The 23,358-nt window shown below is 41.8% G+C and overlaps 1 protein-coding gene across 1 annotated transcript in view; it reads left to right on the top strand.

Annotated features, from left to right (window-relative positions):
• LOC310998638 (E3 ubiquitin-protein ligase NEURL1-like) overlaps window positions 1-20,275 on the top strand; it is a 34,408-nt gene extending 14,133 nt beyond the window's left edge. Inside the window, exons 4-6 of the mRNA XM_083988787.1 lie at window positions 11,622-12,338; window positions 16,878-17,057; window positions 17,731-20,275. Coding sequence (XP_083844913.1) covers window positions 11,622-12,338; window positions 16,878-17,057; window positions 17,731-17,969 — 1,136 coding nt within the window. The 3' untranslated portion in view covers window positions 17,970-20,275. The remainder of the gene's footprint in view (window positions 1-11,621; window positions 12,339-16,877; window positions 17,058-17,730) is intronic.
• Window positions 20,276-23,358: the final 3,083 nt, after the last annotated feature.

Here is a 23,358-nt window from a genome sequence, read left to right on the forward strand (position 1 = left end):
AAAGCTATACTGAACTGAAAACAGTAGTTACATTATTATTATATTGACCAACTGAGTCCAAGTGTCAACCTGCTTGTAAAGAACAATCAATCTGCACATTAACGGTCATAGCGCTCAGGCAGCTTCCTTTCTCTGGCTGAGCGGCGCAGCATTGGAGATGCTGCTGGCACCTCTGCACTGTCCATATGCAGAAGATCAGCACTGGCTGACACGTTGTCTTGGAGCACACTTGGCTGTGTGGACGTGTCAGTATTAGAGGTTGTACAGTCAGTATCCAAAATGAGTCCATCAGTTGTGACACGGGATCTCAACTGATCCCCATGTCTCCTGTATGTTATGTCTGTGTCTGTCTCTTGCACTTTGTAAGACACTGGTCCTGCTTGGTGCTCTATCACTCCAGGAATCCACTTCTCTCCCCCCCCTGCCGTATTTTGCAAAGAGAAAGATCTGCTCACTGCCCGCTGGTCATGATAGAACTTCTGCATGTACTGCTTTTTGCGAACTGTGACTGCAGTGTCAGGATGCATCAGGTCCAGGCGAGTTTGCATATGTCTGTTTAGAACCAAGTCCGCAGGCGACTGACCAGTGGTGCAGTTTGGGGTACAGCAATACTGCATCAGAAACACAGAGATCTTGTCCTCAATGTCGAGTGTAGTCTGAGAAAGCTTCTTAATTCCACTCTTAAATGTCTGCACATATCGCTCTGTGAGACCATTAGAAGCAGGATGGCCTGGGGCGCTTGTAGAGTGCAGAATTCCATTCTGATGCATGAAGTTCTTGAACTCTGCAGACGTGAACTGCGTTCCGTTGTCAGTTACAACATGCTCCGGATGACCATATGCTGCGAACAGTCTCCTTAGTCTTGTGATGAGGTGCTGGGCATTCCGAATACTTCTAGCCACTTGGAGTAGGCATCTACGACAATCATGAAGGTGTGACCTACAGTAAGAAGGGGCCTGCAAAGTCCACGTGTAATCTTTTCCAGCTCTGGCCTGGAAACTCCCAAGGATGTAAAGGCACCTGCCGAGACATCCGTTGTTCCATCTGGCAAGATTCACAGGCTTTGCAGACCTGCTCTACATCCGTGTCAATCTTAGGCCACCATACATATTTGCGTGCCAGAGCTTTTCACAACTCCTTGATGACCAGAATGCAACTCGTTCAACACAACTTTTCTGAGCTTCTCAGACAAAACCACCCTGGTGCACCAGAGTTCACATCAACGTTCAGCTGACAGTTCATATCTGCGTGTGTGGAAGGGTTTCAGACTATTGTCCACATCATCAGGCCAACCATTCGTAATGTATTTCAGAACCTTGGCTAGCACACTGTCTGTGCTTGTGGCACGTGCAACTTGATCAGCATCCACTGGCACTTGCATCAAATGTTCAGTTCATAGAACATGCATGAATGTTCTGCACTATGGCTTCAGTCCCTACATCGCTCGTGTCAGGTAAAGGAACCCTTGACAGTCCGTGTGCATTGCTGTGTTTTTCTGAAGCACACTCAATGCAATAGTCATAAGCAGAGAGGATGATTGCGCATCTTTGAATCCAGGCATCAGCCATGGTGGGCAGGCTTTTGTGTTCTCCAAAAAGAGTCAGCAAAAGCTTATGATCAGTGACAAGCTTGAATTTCCTTCCCCATAAATATTGATGGAACTTTTTGATTCCAAAAATCAGCCAGTCCTTCTTTTTCAATCTGAGAATATTTGTTCTCAGCAAGGGATAGCGTCCTTGACGCGTAAGCAATGGGACGGGTTTCTCCTGTTGGCCTCTCATGCTGAATGACAGCTCCTATACCATAAGCTGAGGAGTCAGAAGCCAGAGTGAGGGGTAGGTTAGAATCATAGTGCAGGAAAATCTTGTCACTTGTTAGCAACTTCTTGCACTCCTCAAAAGCCTGCTCTGGTTTCTTCCACACCCATGCCACGTCATACTTTAACAGCCTATGGAGTGGAGCTAGTACAGTGCTTTGGTTATTCATAAATCGTCATATTAATTCACTAACCCCAAAAATGCTCTCAGTTCTTTCACACAGGATGGTGCTGGTGCGTCCTTGATTGCTTTTATCTTGTCTGAAGATGGGTGAATGCCCTGGCTGTTCAAAACATGTCCCAAGTATTCAATCTGCATTTACCAAACTCGCATTTGGTTTTCTTGACTCTCAAGCCTCTCTCTTGGAGTCTCTGTAGCACCTTTTGCAGCTTTTTCAGATGATCTTGTTCAGTTTTTCCTGTAACTAACAAATCATCCCAATAGACAACAACATCCAGATCTTTCATTATATTTTCCATAATCCTTTGGAAAATGGAAGGTGCTGAACCAACACCAAAGCCAGTCTGTTGTACACAAATAACCCTTGATGTGTATTGATGGTCAGTAGTTTCTTTGTCTCATCCTCTAGAAGGACCTGCTGATATGGTGAGGCAAGATCGATCTTTGAAAACACAGTCCCGCCATCAGCTCCTCAATTCGGGGCAAGGGATAGGTCTCTGTGGTGGCAGCCTGATTTACTGTTAATTTATAATCGGCACACAGCCGAATTATGTTGTCTCTTTTCACTACAGGCACCACTGACGCAGCCCACTCACCATACCAGCCTTCTCGAGTCGATCTAATTCAGCATCCACTCTTGACTTCATGGCAAATGGCAATGGGCGGCTCTTACAAAATTTAGGGTCAACATCAGAATTATTTTCCATTATGCAGCAATGACTTGACTAAAAATAAATTCAAGTGGGCCTATTTTTGAGGTGTTCTATTTCAATTTAAACTGATTCTACTGGATATTTGTTTCCATATGAACTATATAAGGTGTCATCATGAAATATGCTATTATTTAATGTATTATAAAAAAAGAGTAGCACTTACCCAAAGTTACTTGCTTAGGTTGCAGTAAGATTGAACTGGTCAACATTCTTGTCACCATTGATAATGGCCTGTGGAGACTTTGGACTTTTTTCTTTCATTTGGGACACCTCATACATTTGGTGATGTGTTATGCTGACTATGCATGCTATATTCACATATTTGGTATCACTGGATTCTGCACAACTCCATCTTTCAAACAAGCCATCATATGTGTTTCTATGACAATCCCTGGCTGAGCAACTACAAAGTAAATGAGAATATTCTGCATAGATATTCTTTTTTTGCATGTCCGCTTATTTAAGGCAAGTGTTTATAGGTCTCTATATGTTACACACATCAAGATATTCACATCCAGTTTTTTCTAATAGGTAAAGGAACTTCCTGGCCACAATTATGTCAAGTTTCAAAGCTGTCAGAGCTTGTGTTATTAATCTACATGAGTTTATGTGTCTTAACTCCCAGACGGCCAGGCTGTATTTTTGTTCTTTTTTAAGTTTGGGGTGTATGACAATATGTATCAATTTAACAATGTTTGCAGTAAAATATTTTAACCTAAGAATCCATTTCATATATGGGAGACCTTGGAGATGAGGAAAAACATTGTTAGGTTTTGTTCTACCTCCGGTAGGGGTATCTCAATTTTTGGGGGGCATTGTCACTGGACTAATAAGGGAGCATGGCTAAACTCTTTTGTTAATTCTAATTTATGAAGATACATGATAGGCCTGAAAAGTCTGATTACTCTGAAGAACTGCAAATGGCTGTTGTACCATTATGTGAATTTCTGGTCTGCTGCTTACAGCCAAATCTTCCAAAAACAATAAACTGGAAATTCAGCATGGTAATAACAATATGCAAAGTCATCTGTCAAAAGTCGGTTTCCAGCCAAAGGCAAACAGCAGACAGTGAGGAAGAAAGGCAAAGAGAGATGCTAAATGTCTCCATATTATAAACAGTTGGTAATTTCCTTGAGCTGAATTCTTTTGGCAGAAACAGACTAAAATCATGAATCATGCTATAGCCTATCGCTCTCTTTTCTTTCTCCCTTTCCTTCAACATTCCCACTCTGTGCTCTGATCACACCAATAAATCAAATGAAAAGTGGTACTTTTTCAAGGGACTGGACATTTAAACCTGATTATAGTCACATTAAGATTTTGCAAGAGTATGGACCCTGTCCCGGGTTTGCCTCTTTTGGAAATTACTAGAGCCTGCAGCTTATGTTCAGGTCAAGAGGACCAGCTATGCCCATGTTGATACCTTTTTTGGGTAAAAATTGTATTGCGAGAGATGATTGTGGCCCAAGGCTGTTGTCCATTACTAAGTAGGTACATTGTTCCTCCTTGCCCCGTGCTTGTGAGTCTTTTCACCGCCATGTTCTCTGCTGAAGCTGTTCAGCCAGTCACAGCTCTATCTGCTAAATCTAACCAGTCACATCCATTCAGACAAAAATGACTAAATTAAGGACTCACCACGCATGCCAGATTCATCATCTAATGTTTTTCAGTTTAGCAGTAGTGGAAGCTCATTATTATTATTAATATAAAATAATATTAAAATATTATGTAAAAGTAATAGATGATTTAGTTTTTCTTATGTCATATTTATAGGATATAGTTTGGATATGGGGCGCAGATTTAACCTAATTCCAGTGCAAATGCTGTTAATATTTAGCATACAACAGTAATGCAATATCTCTGGATTAGCTTGCTATAGCATAAAGATACAACATGAACATATATTTTAAAGATATAAATATGAACAGACTGTCATTTGAGAACTTCAGATGGAGGTACCACACCTCCTGGATACAAAGGGTGTCTATTTAAAATAAAAGGAGAAAATTACTGGTTATAATGGTCTCCGTTGATTAAGATATAGTATTAAGCCCTCTTTATCTGCAGTGCATTGACTGTAATCAACAAGAGAAAAAGGTTAGATGAAGGCAACCATGGTAACGGTGCCTCTGAGGCTGGTGTGAGTCAAGAGCAGAGTAAGACGCCAAAAAATAACTTAGGGGGGGGGATGAAGAGATTTACAAAAAATATTGTCTTTTTTGTCTATTGTCTATTGACTTTTTCCTGTTAAATTCAAACATATTTGATGAATCATCTCAATCATGTGGGCGGTTACCGAAAAATATTCAATCAAATGCCATGTGGAAGGACTAGTTAATGCTGCCCAGGACATAAAATCACATTTCACTGAGAAATATCGTAGTAGGAGGTGTGCATATGGAGGCCAACAGTTTCCCACAGCTATGTTTCTCCGTGGTTTTTAAACTTCTGTTTCACTAGGTTTTTAAACTTACAACATTTGTTTGTTCAGCCAATTTGGGGTAGAGATAAGCTGTAAACACAACATCTGACATATCCTCACAAGCTGATATCGGAAATTCATATTTGCACAGCAGATGTGGAGCAAGATGTATATAGTAGTAAGATATATAATATTTGTGTCCACCTGATGAGTATAATCCAATATTAATCCTCCTTTTAGCTCTGGTTTTGGTCTCCACCAACTCCTGCTAAATTCTCCATTCTGTTCACCTGATACCAATGTTTTTCTGCAATTTTGTGCTGAGCAGGTAGGACGTAGTGGGATTTTATGTGATTGATAACAGCTACCTGCCGTGGCAATAAACCACACTGATGGGTGTGGTGAGAATTAACCAAAACGGTGAGTCAAAATACACTATAAAGCTGTGTGGAGCTGCAGATGGATGATAGTTCTCTGTGGGGTTCACACAGCTTCTTAAACATTACACACAATCGGATTCATTACTCATATTTAAAAAAAAAAAAAAAAAAATAGTACGTGCTCTGCTCAGTCCTCCAGTTGTAATGTTTTAACTAGACTAAAAGCTAACCAGGATCTTCATCCCCATTGCAGATGTTGATGTGTCATGCACAAATCTGGCCGAGTATCTTGATTTTCCTTTTATTTCTCCATTGGACCCTTATTATAATTGAAGTTAAGTCATTCTGTCAGACAGTTGGTTACAATGAAATGAGAGGCCTGGTATAAACTAAAATGTTGGAGGACTGTCCTTTGACCTAACATCTGCCAGCATGTACACATTGGGATTAGGCTCTATGTATTTATGAGAGCTCTGTTTCAAGTGATCTCACTGCTTGGAATTTATTTGATTTGCTGAACCAAAATAAATGCCGCTGGACAGTCTATTGTGCCTCAGCTGGGATTTAATCGGCCCAGATGGAATCGAACAGATTTGCGGAGAAATCAAAATAGAAATCATAATGGAGCCTGTCAGGTCTGGATCCTGGGAGCTGGGCTGTACAGGGGGAAGCCTTCGGAGAGGCTAATCACTTTCAGATGAGCAGAGTCTAGTCCCAGTGAAGATGTGACTGCGTGCTCCGGGAATTGAATGTGTGCTCTGTGTGTGCTAGTGTGCAAAGCACAGAGGTTCTCTTCATATCACTTTGACCAAAACAATGTGATGAATTTATAATTGGTGAAATGTGTTTGAGATCAGTTTTATCAGCAAAATGGACATAAAGTGTCCGAAGAAAAAGTACTTGTTTAACATGTAAAATGTCCCCTCTACTACTGGTTATGAATATATAAATATATATATATATATATATATACACACTGTATACACGACATTATTAGATTAGTTGCAATGCATTTGTGTTTTTGCATTAACTATTGTATAAAGTCACATAGTGTGGTCTAGTAGTTCCTGACCTAGGGGTTGGACACCATCCCGAAGGTCACAAGACAAATCTGAGGCTTCATGAGATGATTAATGGTAGAGGGAAGAAGAAATAAACACAAGGTTGGATACATCTGTTTTCAGTTTTTAGGGCTTTTCTTAAATCTTTGCTCTTATTTGTGAGATTTACCTCTTCCATTTAATTAAATGAAACCAACTCACAAAACAAGAAACGTCTTTGGAGGAACTGCTAATAGCTCACACATATGAAACTTGACAGGGAGTCCTAATTAGCCACTGCCTTTTCATTTTGTATGGGGCAATAGCTAAAAAGATTAGAAACCACTGGTTTAAATGTAACAATGAAGTTGTTTTTTTAATAAAGCCTATATAATCTTGTCATATGTGTCTTTGATGTACAATATAAATTCACCAAAAATAGATATGCTAAAGTAAAAGGTACAATAAAAGGTACTTGATCGCTGCCTGGATCATGTTCAAAGGCAACTATTTTTGTTTCTAATGAATGACCTGCTGTTTATTTATTAATGGCAGCAGAGTCAACAGGAGGTGGTTGAAGTGGGTGGCGCACGCACAAAGAGCTCAACTGTTCCACCAGAGGTTTAGGCAACAAAAGTGCTTGCGGTTAGGGAAGTATGGTGGTTTTGGTTCAATTTAATAACACTGTGATGAAGTGATCTGGTTTGAAATGTATGAAACTAGATCAGTCTTTATTTAACCTTTACCAAGAGATCCCAGCACAACCATAGAAAGCTTGGGTATGTGGTGATGGGTTATTTTAGTGGGGAAAAACTGTGTTGTCTGTTTATCCAACTTGCCAAATTCTGAAATAAAAGTTTTTTTTCTCATTTTATTGATTGAAAACATAATCTGGTCGCATGTGTGTTTCTTTCAAAACACACTGGCAGTTTCAAATTAGTTGTATATAATTGTAATTCCTTGGAGACAGGTTTACACAAGTGCGCTTTGAAAATACTTGAGACATGTATTTGTTTAAAAAGGGCGTTAGCTTCAAAGCAGGGCTGTGTGACAGTTAGTGGTGTTTAATGCATGTAGAGTCACTTGAGCGACGTCAGGTTCAGAAGTGGCTTTTGACTGGCCTTGAAAACACAGGCCGTTGTGAAATCCCTGAGGTGCTATAGGCGTCATTTTCACTGCCGCCATTTGTCACCTCGGCATGTCCCAATTTTCTTTCCAAGATCGCGATCCAAAAACTAAGAAACATCTGGCACTGAACCAGAGACTAGACTTGATCTTTCAAATACTCCACATATGTGGCTCCTATTGCACATGGCATCTCAGATACTCAAACTGTTGGGCTTCTCCCGTGTATCGATATCACAGCACCCTCTAGCCTTTTACCTCCGGCTTCCTTTCGCTCATATTCCTGTGCCATTATCTCTACCGGGATACCGCTCCTTAAAAGCTCATCAATGCAGATTTCCCCCCGGAGCCTGTTCTGTTTCTTTTTTCCCCCCCTTTGATAAGCGAAGGCTCATCCCTCTCCTTTTTGGGACACACACACACACACACACACACACACAACCTCCCCCTCCCAACCTACTTTCTCCTGACAGATGACTTCACTCACTCATTCTAGACGGACCCCAGGATAGGCCCCTTAGGCATGCATAGTTAGGGCAAATCCCCAAACACACACACACACAATTGGTGTAGCTAACCTTGTATAGAGGTTGAAGCCTAAAAAAAAAAACAAAAGCCTCCTAATCCTGTTCCACCAGGCCAAGGAATAAAGTGAACCCTTCTTTATCTATTCAGTGTCATACCATTGTCTAACTGAGAGTTGTACAAGACTAAAATCCTGAGTTGAACTGAATGATTTAGATCAAAAACTTCTCAAAAGTTTCTCTGCAAGGCAGTTCAAGATGAGATGGAGGCGCGTGGTTTTATTAACAGCTTTTTAACCGCAGCACGTAAGCTGTCATTGTGTTATGTGTTCACAGTGAAACAGGATGCCAGTTTTCAGTCCGTGTCCTTGACATCCTCCTCCGCCAATATTGTGTTTACTTTCCAGAACAGGTTTTTCCGGATTGCGTCGAGAGTTTCTGAACATCGCAGCTTGTTTGAATAGGTAAACCTGAAGAAGCACTTGAAGTGCCTTTTTTTCCGCAGGTGTATGTTTTGGCATGGGTGTGTTCTTCCCCAAAGCCAAGAAATTCCTCCCTAATGTTAAGCGAAAGTTGAGGGAGTCTGATTTCTGATTTTTCTTTCCTCCCAGCTGCAATGCTTACTAAAAAGCAAAGCCAAGAGGTCAGCCACTGACCCTGCTGAACAGTGTCAGTCTGGTATGTGTTCCTCTATTTAAGTAGAGCTTTTCTCTTGAGATTGAGTCTCTGGAGCCGTTCAAAGACCACTTAATTTTACTAGGGGGAGTTTCAGCCATGCAGTTAATCACGTCTGTATTGTTTACGTGCATGAAAAAAAACAAAGTGAATCAGACTTTGCCTTGTTATTCAAAAGCCTTGAGGACCTGAAGTTTAACATTTTAAAGGAGAATATAATCACCGCTATTTTCAGTGCATGCAATTGTAAAATCACTGGTGCGTCACCAAATGTTCAGACTGTTCAGAAAGTTCAATGGGCATTGTGCTTCATTTTTTCATCATAGGTCGGGACTTGGGACAAAACAGCACCTGTCTGTGTGTGAGTGACATTTTAATGAGTGAGAAGTTTAGAGATTACAACTACAAAAAGATTATTTGCTGTCGAGTCAGTGGCTCCAAACCCCCACCCCACCACAGATCTGTCATACAGTAGCGTTAATTGTCAGTAATATCAAAGAAGGTGTTGCTGCAATATTTTTTTCACACAATTGAAATTCCAGTGTAAGTGCCGGTTCGATTACGTTTTCATTTCAAACGTTTCTCATACACCACCCTCCTCATGTGTAGATAACTGGTTTCAGCTACTGTGCTCACTTGCTAACTCAGTCTTAATCACAACCTGTGGTGTTGTGTTAATCAAATTCTAATTTCCATCTTTTTTTGTGTGCGCGTCATCAGTCATAATCTTTCCTTATACTCCCGTCTGGCAGCTACAAAGATGCCCCCCCTGGGAGCCCCTGGCACCCTGTTAGGGAATCCCTGTTTTGAATGATACAGAAAGCATAAACAGGTTGAACAGGACTGTCCCTGCTGTGTGTTTGTTGTGAGAACACTTCTTTACCTCTGTGCATGCACGCACAGGGGTAATTTCAAGCTGTGTGATCTCAGTGACTCAGTGCTCTTTTTTTTTCATATTTGGTAGATGTTTTATGTGTGAAATTCTATCCCACAATCCTTTGAGACCAAACTCAGGAAGAGGTCATACATATTTATTTGGCTCACGTCTTTGTCTTTCATGGTTTTGTCTTCTTTTATCGCTTTTTATGCCTTTTTTCCCCCAACTGCAACAGATAGAAACTTCCTTGTAATGTTACTATTCTCCTCACAGCTTGTTTTGACTGCTGTGCAACTCTCAAAAACAGAAACTGTGAACGGCAGGAAGCCATAATAGCAAGAATAGAAATTATCTCTGGTGTAACAAAGTCGGCTAACTTTGCCTTGGAGATGATAAGGCTGCTAATAATAAGAGCCTCATACTTGGTTGTGGACACTCTTGACTGAGGAAGTAATTAAGTTCAAGCAGTTTATCAGTGGCTGGCCGGAGATGTGCTGTCTTTGTGTGATAAAGAGGAGCTGGTGAGGTATGCCCTTTCTCTCAAGTGTCCACCCCACCCTTTTTACATCCTCTCCTCCTCCTCCTCCTCCTCCTCCTCCTCCTCCTTCATCCACTTCCCATAGGGGGAAGCCCAAAGCAGATGGAGGCTAAGAGCCACACAGCTCAGCCATCATGTCACTCATCCTTCGGCCTGTCCCTCCCCGCTCTCCTCAAATGTCCAATGAGGCTAATTATAGCCCGTGTTAGAGAGCTGTGTTAAATTTGGCAGTGTGTCCCCTAAGCGTGCCACGATGCAGATCCACTTGTACCGGCTGCGTGCACGGAAAGACACGCTCCTTTTCTGTTTTCTTTTTTTTTTTTTTTGCGACAGCGTTCCCATGTGGCTTCTATTTTACAGTGAGCAGAATTAGCATAGGATAAGCTATTTGCACAAGCAGACATGTGAGAGTTTTTAGAATGCCTCTCCCCTCTCAGTGATCGGAAAAAAAGCTGCTTTTAGCATCCGGATGCATAACTGAAAATGTTAACAGTGGACAGGAGGCAGAATACAGTACATTAAGTCACTCCTGCCGAGACAGTGTGTTATGTAAACACCAATGACTCGTGGCGGCTCCTAGCAGCTCTTTGAAACCCACTGTGCGCTGTCGTTAAAGAGTAGCCTTTTGGAAAAATCCGATCTTTGAATTTAATAGCTTAAGGAAAATGTCTGCATTTTCACACAATTTTGGTAACAGTCCACAAAAGAGAAGATAAGGGTAAAAAGATAAGTAAGAAAAACGGGACTTATTATGACACTACTCTGAGCCAAAGGCAGGGGGAGGTTCAAACACAGCTGAGCTTTATTGTCTTCCAGTAGCTTCCTATGTTACATAAAGCTGTAGTGTAGCCACTGGCCTGCAGCTACAGCTTGCCTCCACTTAAAACCCTGATGTATTTCTAAACATGTAAGCAGTGACATATTTGTCCTTATAGTTGAACTACAGTACAGTACAAGCCTCGGTGCAGAGGGTGCATTAAGATGAGTACATCATAAAGTGGAGCAGCCAGAAGCCACCATTTGTTTACAGTGGCAGGTATGATGAATGAACACCGTGCCGACAGTGAATGTAAAACAAACCAGTGTTGTACACAGGAACACACAGAATACTAAGTGGGTGCATCAATTAATTTTGGCTTCTCTAGGTATCCCCTTCCCACTTTCTAATAAACAGGGCTGTATTATTCATCGTCCAAATGAAGTTATGATGTTATCCAACCAAAAGTGGAAAAAAGACATCATGTGTTGGTTCAGACTGAATTCTCTATTTCCAAACACCACAAACAAGTGATTACATAACGTTCCTGTTTTTTTTTTTTTTCTTCCACAGACAGCGAGATGGTCCCTCTGGACTGCCTGCGTCCTCGTTCTTTTGCAGCCACCCACCAGGCCTCTATTCAGCGAAATGGCGACGATCCTCGCCTTTCCATCAGCCTGTGTGACCTGAGCCTGCAGCAGCAGGAGATGCACCTGGAGGAAGACGATGAGGAAGAGGAACGGCTACAGCCCTTAAGCTCCGCTTCCTGCCACGTGCCCCAAAACTCTCAAAACTCACAGCAGTGTTCGCTACTGCCGAGCCATTTGGACACCGATCTGCATTTCCACACGGTGCACGGCATCCATGTCACCGTGCTGGACAAGCACACGGTTGCGCGGCTGGATCACCGTGGCGACGAGAGGACCCTGGTGTTCACCAGCCGGCCGATGCGCTGCTCGGAGACTGTGTTTGTGAAGGTGAAGGCAGGCGTCACGCGGCCTGGTTCCCTTTCTTACGGCGTGACATCCTGCGACCCCGCAACCCTGCGGCCCAGCGACCTCCCATCCAATCCAGAGTCCCTGGTCGACCGCAAGGAATTCTGGGCCGTGTGTCGGCTGGCAGTGCCCCTCCACAGCGGAGATATCTTGGGCTTTGTGGTGAACTCAGATGGGGAGGTCATGATGAGCCATAATGGCGTCAGTGCAGGGATGCAGCTGTGCGTCGATAACTCCAGGCCTCTCTGGATGTTCTACGGTCTGCACGGCACCATCACACAATTGAGGATTTTAGGTATGTTTACAAGGTCTTTTTTTTTTGTCTTCTAACGTTATGTGTTTGGGAACTTGAAACAGAATCTTTTCACAGTTCAAATGGCTTTTCACATTAAGAGATTCCTTTATTATTCCTTCAGAAAACAACACTTTCATTCTGGCCTTCGATCCAGTTCATTGATTGCAGTGACGTGACCAGGATGTCTAAACTAATATTTGATGCATTACATTTTAAATGGCAATTTTTTTACCCTTCAATTTAAGGGTGAAGAAATCTCATCCAAGCAAAAATAAAATGTACCTTCACAGACCAACAGTTTCATATTAATGTTCGTTTTAGCAATAGTTCGAATATTTAATTAAACCACGGTTCCAGGAATTGAATCATGTTCCACAGATCTTCACAGGACGTCATTAGTAACTTTCCATTCAGACCTTAATTCAGTCTGTGATCCTTCAATGACCTTTGGAGGACGGCTTCCCACTCAGCCGAGTCATGAAATAGTTTCCCCCTCCTTTGCTGTCTGGGCCGCTCTCTTGACTTTTTATCAACTCATATCTCCTGGGAATTTACATCGTACTCCCACAGTTTGCACATGAAAGTCAACTTTGTACGTTTGGTTGAACAGAATTTCTGCTGGCTCGGTTCGATTCCAGCAGGTTTCACACAATGAAACATTAACTGAGAACAGGCCGACATTAATCATGTGTGGCGTTCAGATTGATGCTCCGTGGGTGTGGGATGAGATGCACAGTTTAGGTTGAAACACAAACAGGCTAAAAATATGCCATTTACAATGTGTGGAGAAGCTGTTTTCTGGTGTTCACAGCTTGAGATTATTTTATCGTTTCACCACTCAGGAAGTGTAGTTTGTGCATGCAGTATTTACAGCATGTTTGGCAATTTTCACCTAATTTGGAGAATTTCTAAAGGCAATTTAGGGGAGAAAATGAAGCCTCTGCTGTCACAAGTCGAGAACATTTGACGCCCTGCACACAGCTTCAGTGAAGAGGCAAATGAGCTTCACTGCAATTTGCGCAAATCCAATTTATGTTTAAAATATTTATTATGACTTGCTTAGGTTTAAGAGTCCTGCACTTAAAGGATTTCAAATTCTCCATTTTTCATAAGACAGACTTGGAGTGTTGCTCGGACATAGCATTTTATGATGTGACTGTGAAATCCTGCAGTATACAGAAAGCACAAGTGTGAGTGCTTTTGATTTGTTTACAGCCGCCAGCAGCTTAGGATGCTCGTCCTAATTCTCTGAAGAACATCTTCCTCCAACAGTGTTGCTTTGTGGTTATTGTACTTTTTACTGGAAATTCATAATTAGAGGAGGAGTTTTCTGGAAATCCTTCCGAGATGATCAGAATTTGTTGTATTTCTTGGAATTTGTTGAATCTCCTCATTCTCTCTCATGAATCATTTCTGGATTACAGTTCCTCCTCTCTCTCCTCTGCGCTCTTTCATGTAGTCAGTCAGACCAGGGCTGAGGATGTTATTTCTGTCTTGCGTGGGCTCCCAGCAGCCAGCATTATGTACCAGGAGGGGGCCCATGATAGCTCCTTATGATGCCCTCCATATGCATTATTAAAATGTAATTGCACGGAGGTTTGAGATGCTGGGTTTTCCACCCACTGCCCGTTCCCTTAACAGTGGTCCACCAATCGTCTCTGTGTGTCCTCTTTCCCTCATGTCCCCCTCCTGCTCTGATTCTTTGGGGTTTCAGCGTTCTGCGACTCATTACCCACTCCAGCTGTGGGGAGTGCATTTGTGACGTCTCTTGCTCACCCACTCGCTGCAGCAGCACGCCATGAGTTGCCATGGAAACATCTAGCCACTGATGCAAGTGACAGTTTGTCGTGGCGGAGTGTTGTCGAGCCTGTGAAGTGGAACAGATGGAAGCCTGCTACTCTCACGTGGTGGCGTTGTCCGTGTTATATTAGAAATGAAGATTTTATCACTTCATCAATGATGCACAGATCAATAACAGCTCATAAGGTATCTTCACTACAAGTGTCCTGCCCCAGGTTTACATGTGCTCAGTTGTAATCTCAAAGCTGCTATAATCAATATTTTTATATTAACAGCTGATCCAATGATTTATGAGTATGTGATGGGCGTCCCTGTTATTGACAGAACTACTAATAATCTGACTCTGCAGCTCTAGGGCTATTCTAGCATCTTTCAGCTCATCGTTTTGATTTTATGGTCTGAGACCTAATGTTGTGGTACAGGGTCACCGTTGTCAGTGCCACTTTTCGTCAACATCAAGAGGCTGTTTACAGTGGAAAAGCTCTAAATAAGTCTAAAAAGAATCCAAACCAATCTAGCAAATAACAAATTCTGATAAGTCTGGTTATCAGACTGCCCTAAATCGTGGTAGGATAATAAAAAATAGAAACTTCTGTATTGTAACCCGACTTAAAATCTTTCCTTGTGCTTTCTGATAAGTAATTGTCGGATGTGCATCTTTGCTACAAAGAGCACTGTGCTTTAATTTTGACTGATGTCTATTTATAGTTGGTTTTTAAGGACAGTGTTGTTTTCTTCAGCCCTAAGTAATGCCAGCAGTCTGGGAGGCAAAACCAAGGGCATCACTGCACCACATGCTGCTGCAACTTGAGCTCTTTGCTTTGACCACATGATAATCACTGAAGACCACAGATGATTATATCAACATTTTTATTAACTCAAGTCTTCCCTCAGCTGGACTCAGTTAGCAGGACAGTTAAGACGGCGACGGGACATTCAGACGCTTCAGTAGCAAAAATCAAGCTGCACTGACACAAGTGAGGAGGACTAAACTAGGGTCCCCACTCCACCCCCTTTCCCAGTGGAAATTACACCCGTGCCATGCACTAATAGGCAGACTGACAAAGTTAGGGAGTAGAGACTTTGCCAATTGCTAAAGAGCCAGGAGTTAAAAGTAGGCTGGCTATCAAACTTATATTCGCCAGGTGCATGTAATGGTTGCGTACATTAAAAGTTTGTGTGCAAGTTCACATATCAACTTAGAAGTTGACATGTTGGTTTCCATTACAAGCCTAAGTAGCCAAAAAGTATCCTTTGATACAGTTTTAAATGTCAGATTCTTAAAAACACTACAAAAAAAAAAAACTTCATAACCCGATGGGGTGGAGCTGAATTCTCTAGGTTTGATAAGCAAGTGTTGAAAGCCACCATACACCTTCTCCACCACAAATAAGCCCCCTGTGCTGCCCTGCCTGCATAGCAAAAGACATTCACATACTCATTCCTGGTGGCACAGGCAGCAGTAAATTCATAATACATGGGAAGATGAAAGGTACCCTTGATGAAAGGGTACATGAATAGACATGAAGGTTATCCATTCTGCCTTATTAGAGTTGACTGAGACATTTGCTAACAGCCGGGCTGCCACATAGGTCATGTTAAGTAGGTAATGGAAGGGTGTATAATGCTACTGTATGCATACTGTAACTTGTATACAGTGTAGACAAATAAGTGACTCTCACGTAACTTATATGCAAACAAATTATGGAAAGATTTTTGCAAACTTTGCAACAACTGTTGATTTTTTTTTATAGCAGCAAATTGGTTGTTGCATGACTAAAACGCTACTATGGTTTGTTTATGTAGACTGAAACTGAGACTGCAGTGGTTGAAGTGGTCCAGGGAGAATGCATCAGAGTTCAGAGCAATGGATCAGAGCACGTAGCTACAGTTATGCAACTAACTGTATACATTTTTGTGCTCACAAAAGACCACATAAATGTGTTTTTTGTTTTTTCGAGCTAACATTTTTTTCCTGCAATTTCTCACCATCTGTGGTTCTTTTTTTATCCCGTTTCTCCACACCGCAGTCGTCTTGGTGAAATTTAGATAAGAAAACTGTGGGACAGAATGTGACCCACCAATATTAGATAATTTGACACATGGACGGATGTCGGTGCCAAACAAATGGCCAGCCTGACAGTGTTGAAATATTTCCGCCATGGTCAGTTTGAAGGACAATGTGTAAACAACAATGCAGTGTGCCTGCCAGGCAAACGAGATCAGAATTTGTCCGTGGAATCAGGGTCAGTATTTTCATCTGTTAGGAGACGTGAGCTACCAATATGTGAACTGATGCCAGAGCCGGTGGTGCAGCTCGGGATGGATCACACAGGACAGACAACAGATAGTCAGTTGAAGCGTTTTGTACCCTACCCAGAGGGATCATGGGCTCATGAAGGAGGAAGAGGAGAGGATTTGAAGGGGGGGTCTGGTGTCTCTAACGAGACTACGCCGACTCACTTGACTCACTCACACACACCCACGCACAGACACTGTGGACTCACAAGTCATCTGCTTGGTGATAGAACAGATTTTGTGTGTGTGTGTGTGTTTGAGAGAGAGTGACAGCCTGAGACAGTGAGAGAGATGCAACAAGACATCCGCTCTCCTCCATTTACCAATTACCAGTTCTGACTGAAGTCTCAGGGTGAATGATGGAAATATTTGACTCCCTGATTGATTGATCTATATGCTGGTGAATATTTGTTGACTCAGATCTCTTTTCTGGACCATCAGGTTCATCTCTGCACCCGGACCCCCGAGGCCCATCAGTCCCCGGTTCCCCGTCCTGTACGCCAAACACCCCCACAATGCTTTGCAGCGGCAACTCAGAGCCCAACCTCAACACACCTATGAACATCAACCTCAATGCAAGCCTCAACTCCAACTACCAAACAGTCTTTTCTTCCTCTACAGGTTTGTCCGGTTTATTCCTCTCCTCCTTCACTTTTAATTCTCCATCTTTCTTTGCTAATTTTTAATTTTGAGAAAAGCCAGCTCACCCTTCCAAATCAAGTTTTTACATGTGCACGTAGTGCATGTATTCTCTGTCCCGATTCTTGTGATTTTTTTTCTTTAGTATTTATCATTTTTTCCCCTTCACTTTTTTGTTTATGAAAGTGATTAAGATGCAGACATGCAGGAGAACAATGAAACAGCCAGCAGCACACAAACACTGGCGAAACAGCACCAAAATGTCGACGCACGATATGCAAGTTAGAAGCAAATATTTACCTCTGTGATGCGAGGCGGTGATACCCGGCATCGCTGCGGTCTCAAACTGCAGACAGCATGACACGAAACGTCCTGGCAGATAATGGCAGCAGAGGGAGCAGGGACACAATTATTCCTCTATAAAGTTGTCCTGTCACTTCATGAGTACAGAAAAAACACTGGGCAGGGTATTGACAGCTTAAATAGAAGGTGCGTCGGACACATGTTGCAGCGCAGAGCCTGTCAGGGTGTGTTGTCTGCCTGAACTACCCAGAGGTTCCCTTCATTTTTTGGCAATTTTTTCCCATTTTGTTTTCTCTCACACTCATTCTCACATCCCTAAACTCTTCTCTCTCTCTCTCTCTCATCACCTCAGGTACAACTCCGAGCTCTCCATTCTCCAGCCACCCCGAGTCCCCTACCTTCCCGTCCTGCTCGTGGAGTGACGAATGCACCATTTGCTACGAGAACGTGGTGGACACCGTCCTCTACGCCTGTGGACACATGTGTCTCTGCTACACCTGTGGCCTCAAACTCAAGAAGATGACCAACGCGTGCTGCCCCATCTGCAGGAGGACAATCAAAGACATCATCAAGACGTACAGGAGCACGTAGGCTCCCGTTACGAAACGTGTCGCATCATTAAGCTCAGCTCAAGGTTGTCGAAGCCATGTTAAGACTTTTAAGACGGACACAGCACAAGTGAAATACAGCTTGTTTGTGTGTGCAATCTGGCTCAGGTACTCTACAGCAGGACTTTAAACTCCATCATTAAAATATTTTATTCATGTTATGTCTAATGCACATTGTTGGAAAGCTCACAGTGGTCCTAAAGACCCAACAATGAGATCAAAAAAAAAAGAAAAAAAGAAATACAGTGTTGATCAACAAGAACAGCAGGTTGGATTTGTACCTACTGTACTATTGTCCAGTGACTCTGATTTGTGCATGTGTTGAGGAGAAAGAGTAATCTGAAGAGGCATCTGTCCCATTTTCTGCAGAGTTAACCCTTCATTCTGCTGGCTATAGATACCAGTAAGGAAGACAGAGTAGAAAAATAGAGAGAGAAAATACTGCAGAATTTCTAAAATAAGCCATATTTGAATGAGAATAAAACGCTCCTCATGCAATAAAACGCAATGAAATACCTAAATCTAAAGGGTAAATAAATCCTTAACTCAGTCGTATAGTAAATGACGTATTTTGTTGGATATCTCACGACCTGCTGTGCTTCTGTGAACTTCAGGCAAAGCGAGATAGAGCAAAAAAAAAAAAAAAAAGTGTGAACGTTGTCACCATAGAAGGTCACGCTTGCGGTGAAATGAGGATGTAAATCAGTGAAGAGGTAAGCGAGGGAGGAGAGAAAGAATGTTGTAATGTGGGATGTAGACGGCGGAGGAAGGGGCGAAAGCACTGCGTGTCGTCTGCACATCTTTCCAGTGCAAAGAAACGCCTTTGCTCAATCGGGCAAAAACCACATACATAAGTTTGTATAAAAGCCTGTAAAAAATGTGGGACGTGCATGGGGGGGGGGGGGGGGGGGGGGTTGCATGTCCTGCTTCTTGGCAGCCATCCCCCGCCACCTCTTGCTGCTCAGTAAGCCTGCTGGATGGCTGTGAAGTCATCTGAACAAACATTGGTGGGCAAGTGGAGTATTTTTTTAAAATGCTGAAAGAGCACAAAAGGATGCAAGAGACCCATGAAGCACCGAGTTGCAGATGGCTTTGCTTTACTTCAGGTTACGCGCTCCTCTTTCATTATGTACATTAAAGTAAAACATGAATATTTGCTTTCACTGATGATGTTCAGTACACTGTGTCTTCAAGTGGGAAAAAAATTCACACGTGTGCAGTTAGTGACGAGGATGTAGCTTGTTATTGTGGGACATTGTGAGAATTTTCGTTTGCATATCAATTTCTGAGTGCTGCTCTCCGTCGGTAAAAGCAAACTCCAAGGACATTTTTCATTTGACTAATCTCATGCATTATGTACTGCTTTGAATTGTTAAGAAATACAAGCTATATTCAGGTGTTATTCTGGCCTTGCTGAAACATCACTCAGTAATCTGTAAAGTGGAAAGTGCTGATTTCTTTTTCTTTTTTTCTCTCCTTGTTGCAGCTTGTCATCTCGCCACTGTGGTGGGAAAACTAGCAGTTACGTTGTAAAAGGTTTGCGTCACAGTTAACTTTTCTTGTGTGCCTTTAAAAAGAGAAGTCTGGACACACTTTGGTATGTTAGGCTTCTCAGTATATAGAAAAGAAGAAAAAAAACAGGAGGAATACTGAGGTTCATATTCATCTTCATTCATGGTTGTGATGTCGCTGACGTGAGCTGGTGTAACCACACAACCTACCAATACAAAGCTGTCGTGTTTGACTTTGAAGCAAACATTTCAGTGCATATAATATCAGTGTATTGATCTATCCACTGCCTATAAGATGAGACGTTTGGATACCGCCTTGTCCCTTCTGTCACTGCATCGCATAATACTGGAATTTTGTTGTGCTTTGGAGACGCCCAGCCTTTACATTTCTACCTGTTATTGTTTTCCTCCCTGACCAAATATGACCTACAGGCAATGGAATATTGTGAAACATTTTTGATAGAAAAAAAAAGGTATTGATGAGTGTAATATTAACTGTACATTATGAGGTTTATTTATTTTGTCAGTGCTACTATAAAGAATTATCACTGTTTATTTTATATGTGGCTATAGTGTCCAAAGTGTAAGAATATTTCATTGTTGCATAGTCAAAGGTGATAGAAAACTTTATTCTTCTAAAAGACTCAGTGGTTTTGCGAAAGCTGATTTTCACTTGAAGGAGTGGTGTTGATCATGTTCTGGGAAATATGCTTATTCACTTTGTCATAAAGATGAGAAGATCGATATCGCTCTCCGGTGGTGAAATGGGACAGTAAAAGTACATCAGTCAGGTACAGGGCTAAAGTAACTGAGTATGACCAAATTGTGGTACCAGATTTCATACTTCTACCGCAGTTATTTTACACACAAAACATATTTGATCATAAAAACGGGATATATTGTTATAGTACCTACAGAACAACATGAGTAAAATGAGGTCATCGCTGATCCTACAACAGAACTGATACACCAATGTACCAGGAATAGTTAGCCCAATAGTAGAAATCCTAATAATAACACTGACGAGACATATGTATGCAGCCGCACCTATGATACTTTAAGTACATTATATTTAACATCACACACTTAGATGACTTCACTGTGTTATTTATTGAGTGCACGGCGTGTTTTTCCTGCCTTCCTTGGTCTCGGATGAAACACAAAAATGTCCCCATGTCACATGACCAAGCATCATCATCATCTCCATCCTGTCAGAGTATTCCAACAACATTTATTTCAAATTATTCAGACTGTATTTTCAAACAGATTTAAAACAGCATTATCAGAAATCACAACATTACAAATCACACTTGCAGTTAAAAAAAATTAACATTATTTTCCATAGTATTGGCAAGAATTGGGGAATTATACATGACTGACTGCATGAGGAAAGTAAAGTATGTTTATAGACAAAAACTGAGGGTCTTACAGCTGCCCCTTTCATGTCACCAAGTGGGAAGGGTCAACATTTGAGGATTTATAATTCATCTCACCCTGAAGATCCAAATTTCCTGTGGAAAGATATGCATTTCTTTCCTGAACGAGGATTAAATGTCCCAGTATCAAATGTGTTTGAACAACATGCGCATTTTCCACATCTATAGTCTCCAAACATTCGTTGAGAAAGCCAATTAGTTTGAGTGGGTTCCTGATAAATAGAGCTGACAAGTATATCTCTGACATTTCTGCAGCTCCTGAAGCAAAAACAAGGTATCAAGGATGACAAATGATCCAAACTTGGGCCACGGTTTTTGAATTTTCCAGTGTCTGTTTAACGTGCATGGATGCCGTACACTATTCACACACAAAGGTTATGATTTATATGTAGTTAGGACTTTATAATAACAGTATATCAAATGACAGCGTGACAATGCAAAGGTGTCGCCAGTTAGTGATGAGGCCACAGAGTTGTAACCCAGATCCACAGCTCCTTTCAGCTTCACAGACTGCAACTTGACTGTTTTGGTTCACGTTCACTTTCATCGTGTCGTCGCAGCAGGAATCTCCCTTCAGCAAATATGCTCTGAATTGTGCCCATTGTTCTATACCTGCTCTGCACCACACAGAAGACACACACAGGCAAAGGAGACCCAACGCCGAGTTCACACAGGGAGGTATTACTCCAAATGAATGATAATGTTTCTACATGACGGTAATGCTCCAGGTGAATTTTGTTAACTTTGAACAGAGTATCCCAAGAGTCTTTACGCTAACCACCTGCTAACGTGAGAGTGGTATCAATCTTTTCATCAAACTCTTGAATAAGCATATTTCTCAAAATGGCAAGCATCCACTTAAATGTTATATATTGGGAATATGGTTTTAGAAGGAAACGAGATGTGTAAGATTGCCGTTGGTTACCTATTAGTTGGTATATAAAAAAAATGTTTGTCCATCTTGTGCATATTTAAATTCTATCTTGACTTTGTGTTGTAGTGAAGCAGGCGTGTGTAGTTCCCCCATATGATCATAACTCTGACTGCCTGTTTTTCAAATGTGACCAAATATGTGCAGTCTAAACAAAACAAAACCAGCAACTGAGTCAAGGTGAGCATTGTGCACTTTGGACAAGAAATTCAGCTTATAACTTTGGTTTCCTTGACTTTGGAATTCTATTTGACGTAAAAATAAAAAAATAAATACAAACATTCTTAAAGTGGTTTCTGAATTTGCTAATTATGCCCAGTTTGTTAAATAAAGTTTAAGTCTGAATCATTGGCTTTGTGCCTGGTTTTAATTACGCAAGGGGAAAAAAATAATTTGGAGCCCATGCAGCTCTTCTTCAGCTATAAAACAGAGCCTATCTACTAAGGTTCAGACATTCAACTCCGATTGCAACAAAAACTTAGAAATTGACCATTTCCATTTCACAGCTTTACTGTGTTATGCACAGCAGTAAACTGAAGTCAATCTGGCACAGAGGATGGGCAATGAGAGCGCATTAGTGCCATTACCTTTTCCCAAAACGCACATTATACAAATGTTTGTTGATGGATTAACCTCTTAGGGGAGAAAATTCAAATTGGACAACGGTTAGAGAAGAAGAAGGCAGCCATCTCTCAGAAGCCTAACACCCAACACAATCACTCTTCACAGTAGTATACTTGACTAACATCCTGCCATATACTATATGAATAACAAAGGCAAGGGCTTTTAGTAAACAGCTATAACTCAGAGAGAAACTGTTTAGAGTTGTGGTATGTAGACCTGGCCAGAGCGAACATCATCTGTTATTTACTGCCCTGCGGGCCTGGCTCTAATGAAGCACTGTTCTATGCTGCACTCCAATAGGCACCAATACAGCCCATGACGTCCGGACATGAAACAGGCAGCTATGGCTGCTGTTCATAGCCAAGTGTTCTCAGAGGTGAGAGGGAAATACACAGGCAGTGTCTGTGAAAGTGACATGAATACAGTATATCTCACTGGTGTCTGCGTACACACAGACTTTCCACTCAGACCTCTCAGTGAACCTCGCTGCTGGTCTCCTAAAGGCTTAAGGGCTTGGTAGACTTGTTTGAGCTGTGTTGCGGCATCTCCTCTCCACTGCTGTTTTGGTCAAACACACACACACTCCATCTGTTAAGGTCCCAAATTTGTATTCCGAAAAGCTTGACACTATTGATTCTGAATATTAACTGGCTATCGGATAGTATGACTTTGTGTTTTATTCCTCTGTAGTAGTTAAGGCTTTGGACCATTTGTGCCCAGTGTGATGTGGAATCTTCCCTACGGTCACATCTGCTGTGTTGAGGACCAAACTTGTGAGAAGACGTGTAATTCTATTAGAAAGTGAAACTTTGTTGATAATCTAAAACATCAACTGAGTAATTTCACCCCTCCACTGTCTAATTACAGTAC

This window comes from Trachurus trachurus (assembly GCF_905171665.1).
Source record: "Trachurus trachurus genome assembly, chromosome: 15".
NCBI classification, from domain to species: Eukaryota; Metazoa; Chordata; class Actinopteri; order Carangiformes; family Carangidae; genus Trachurus; species Trachurus trachurus.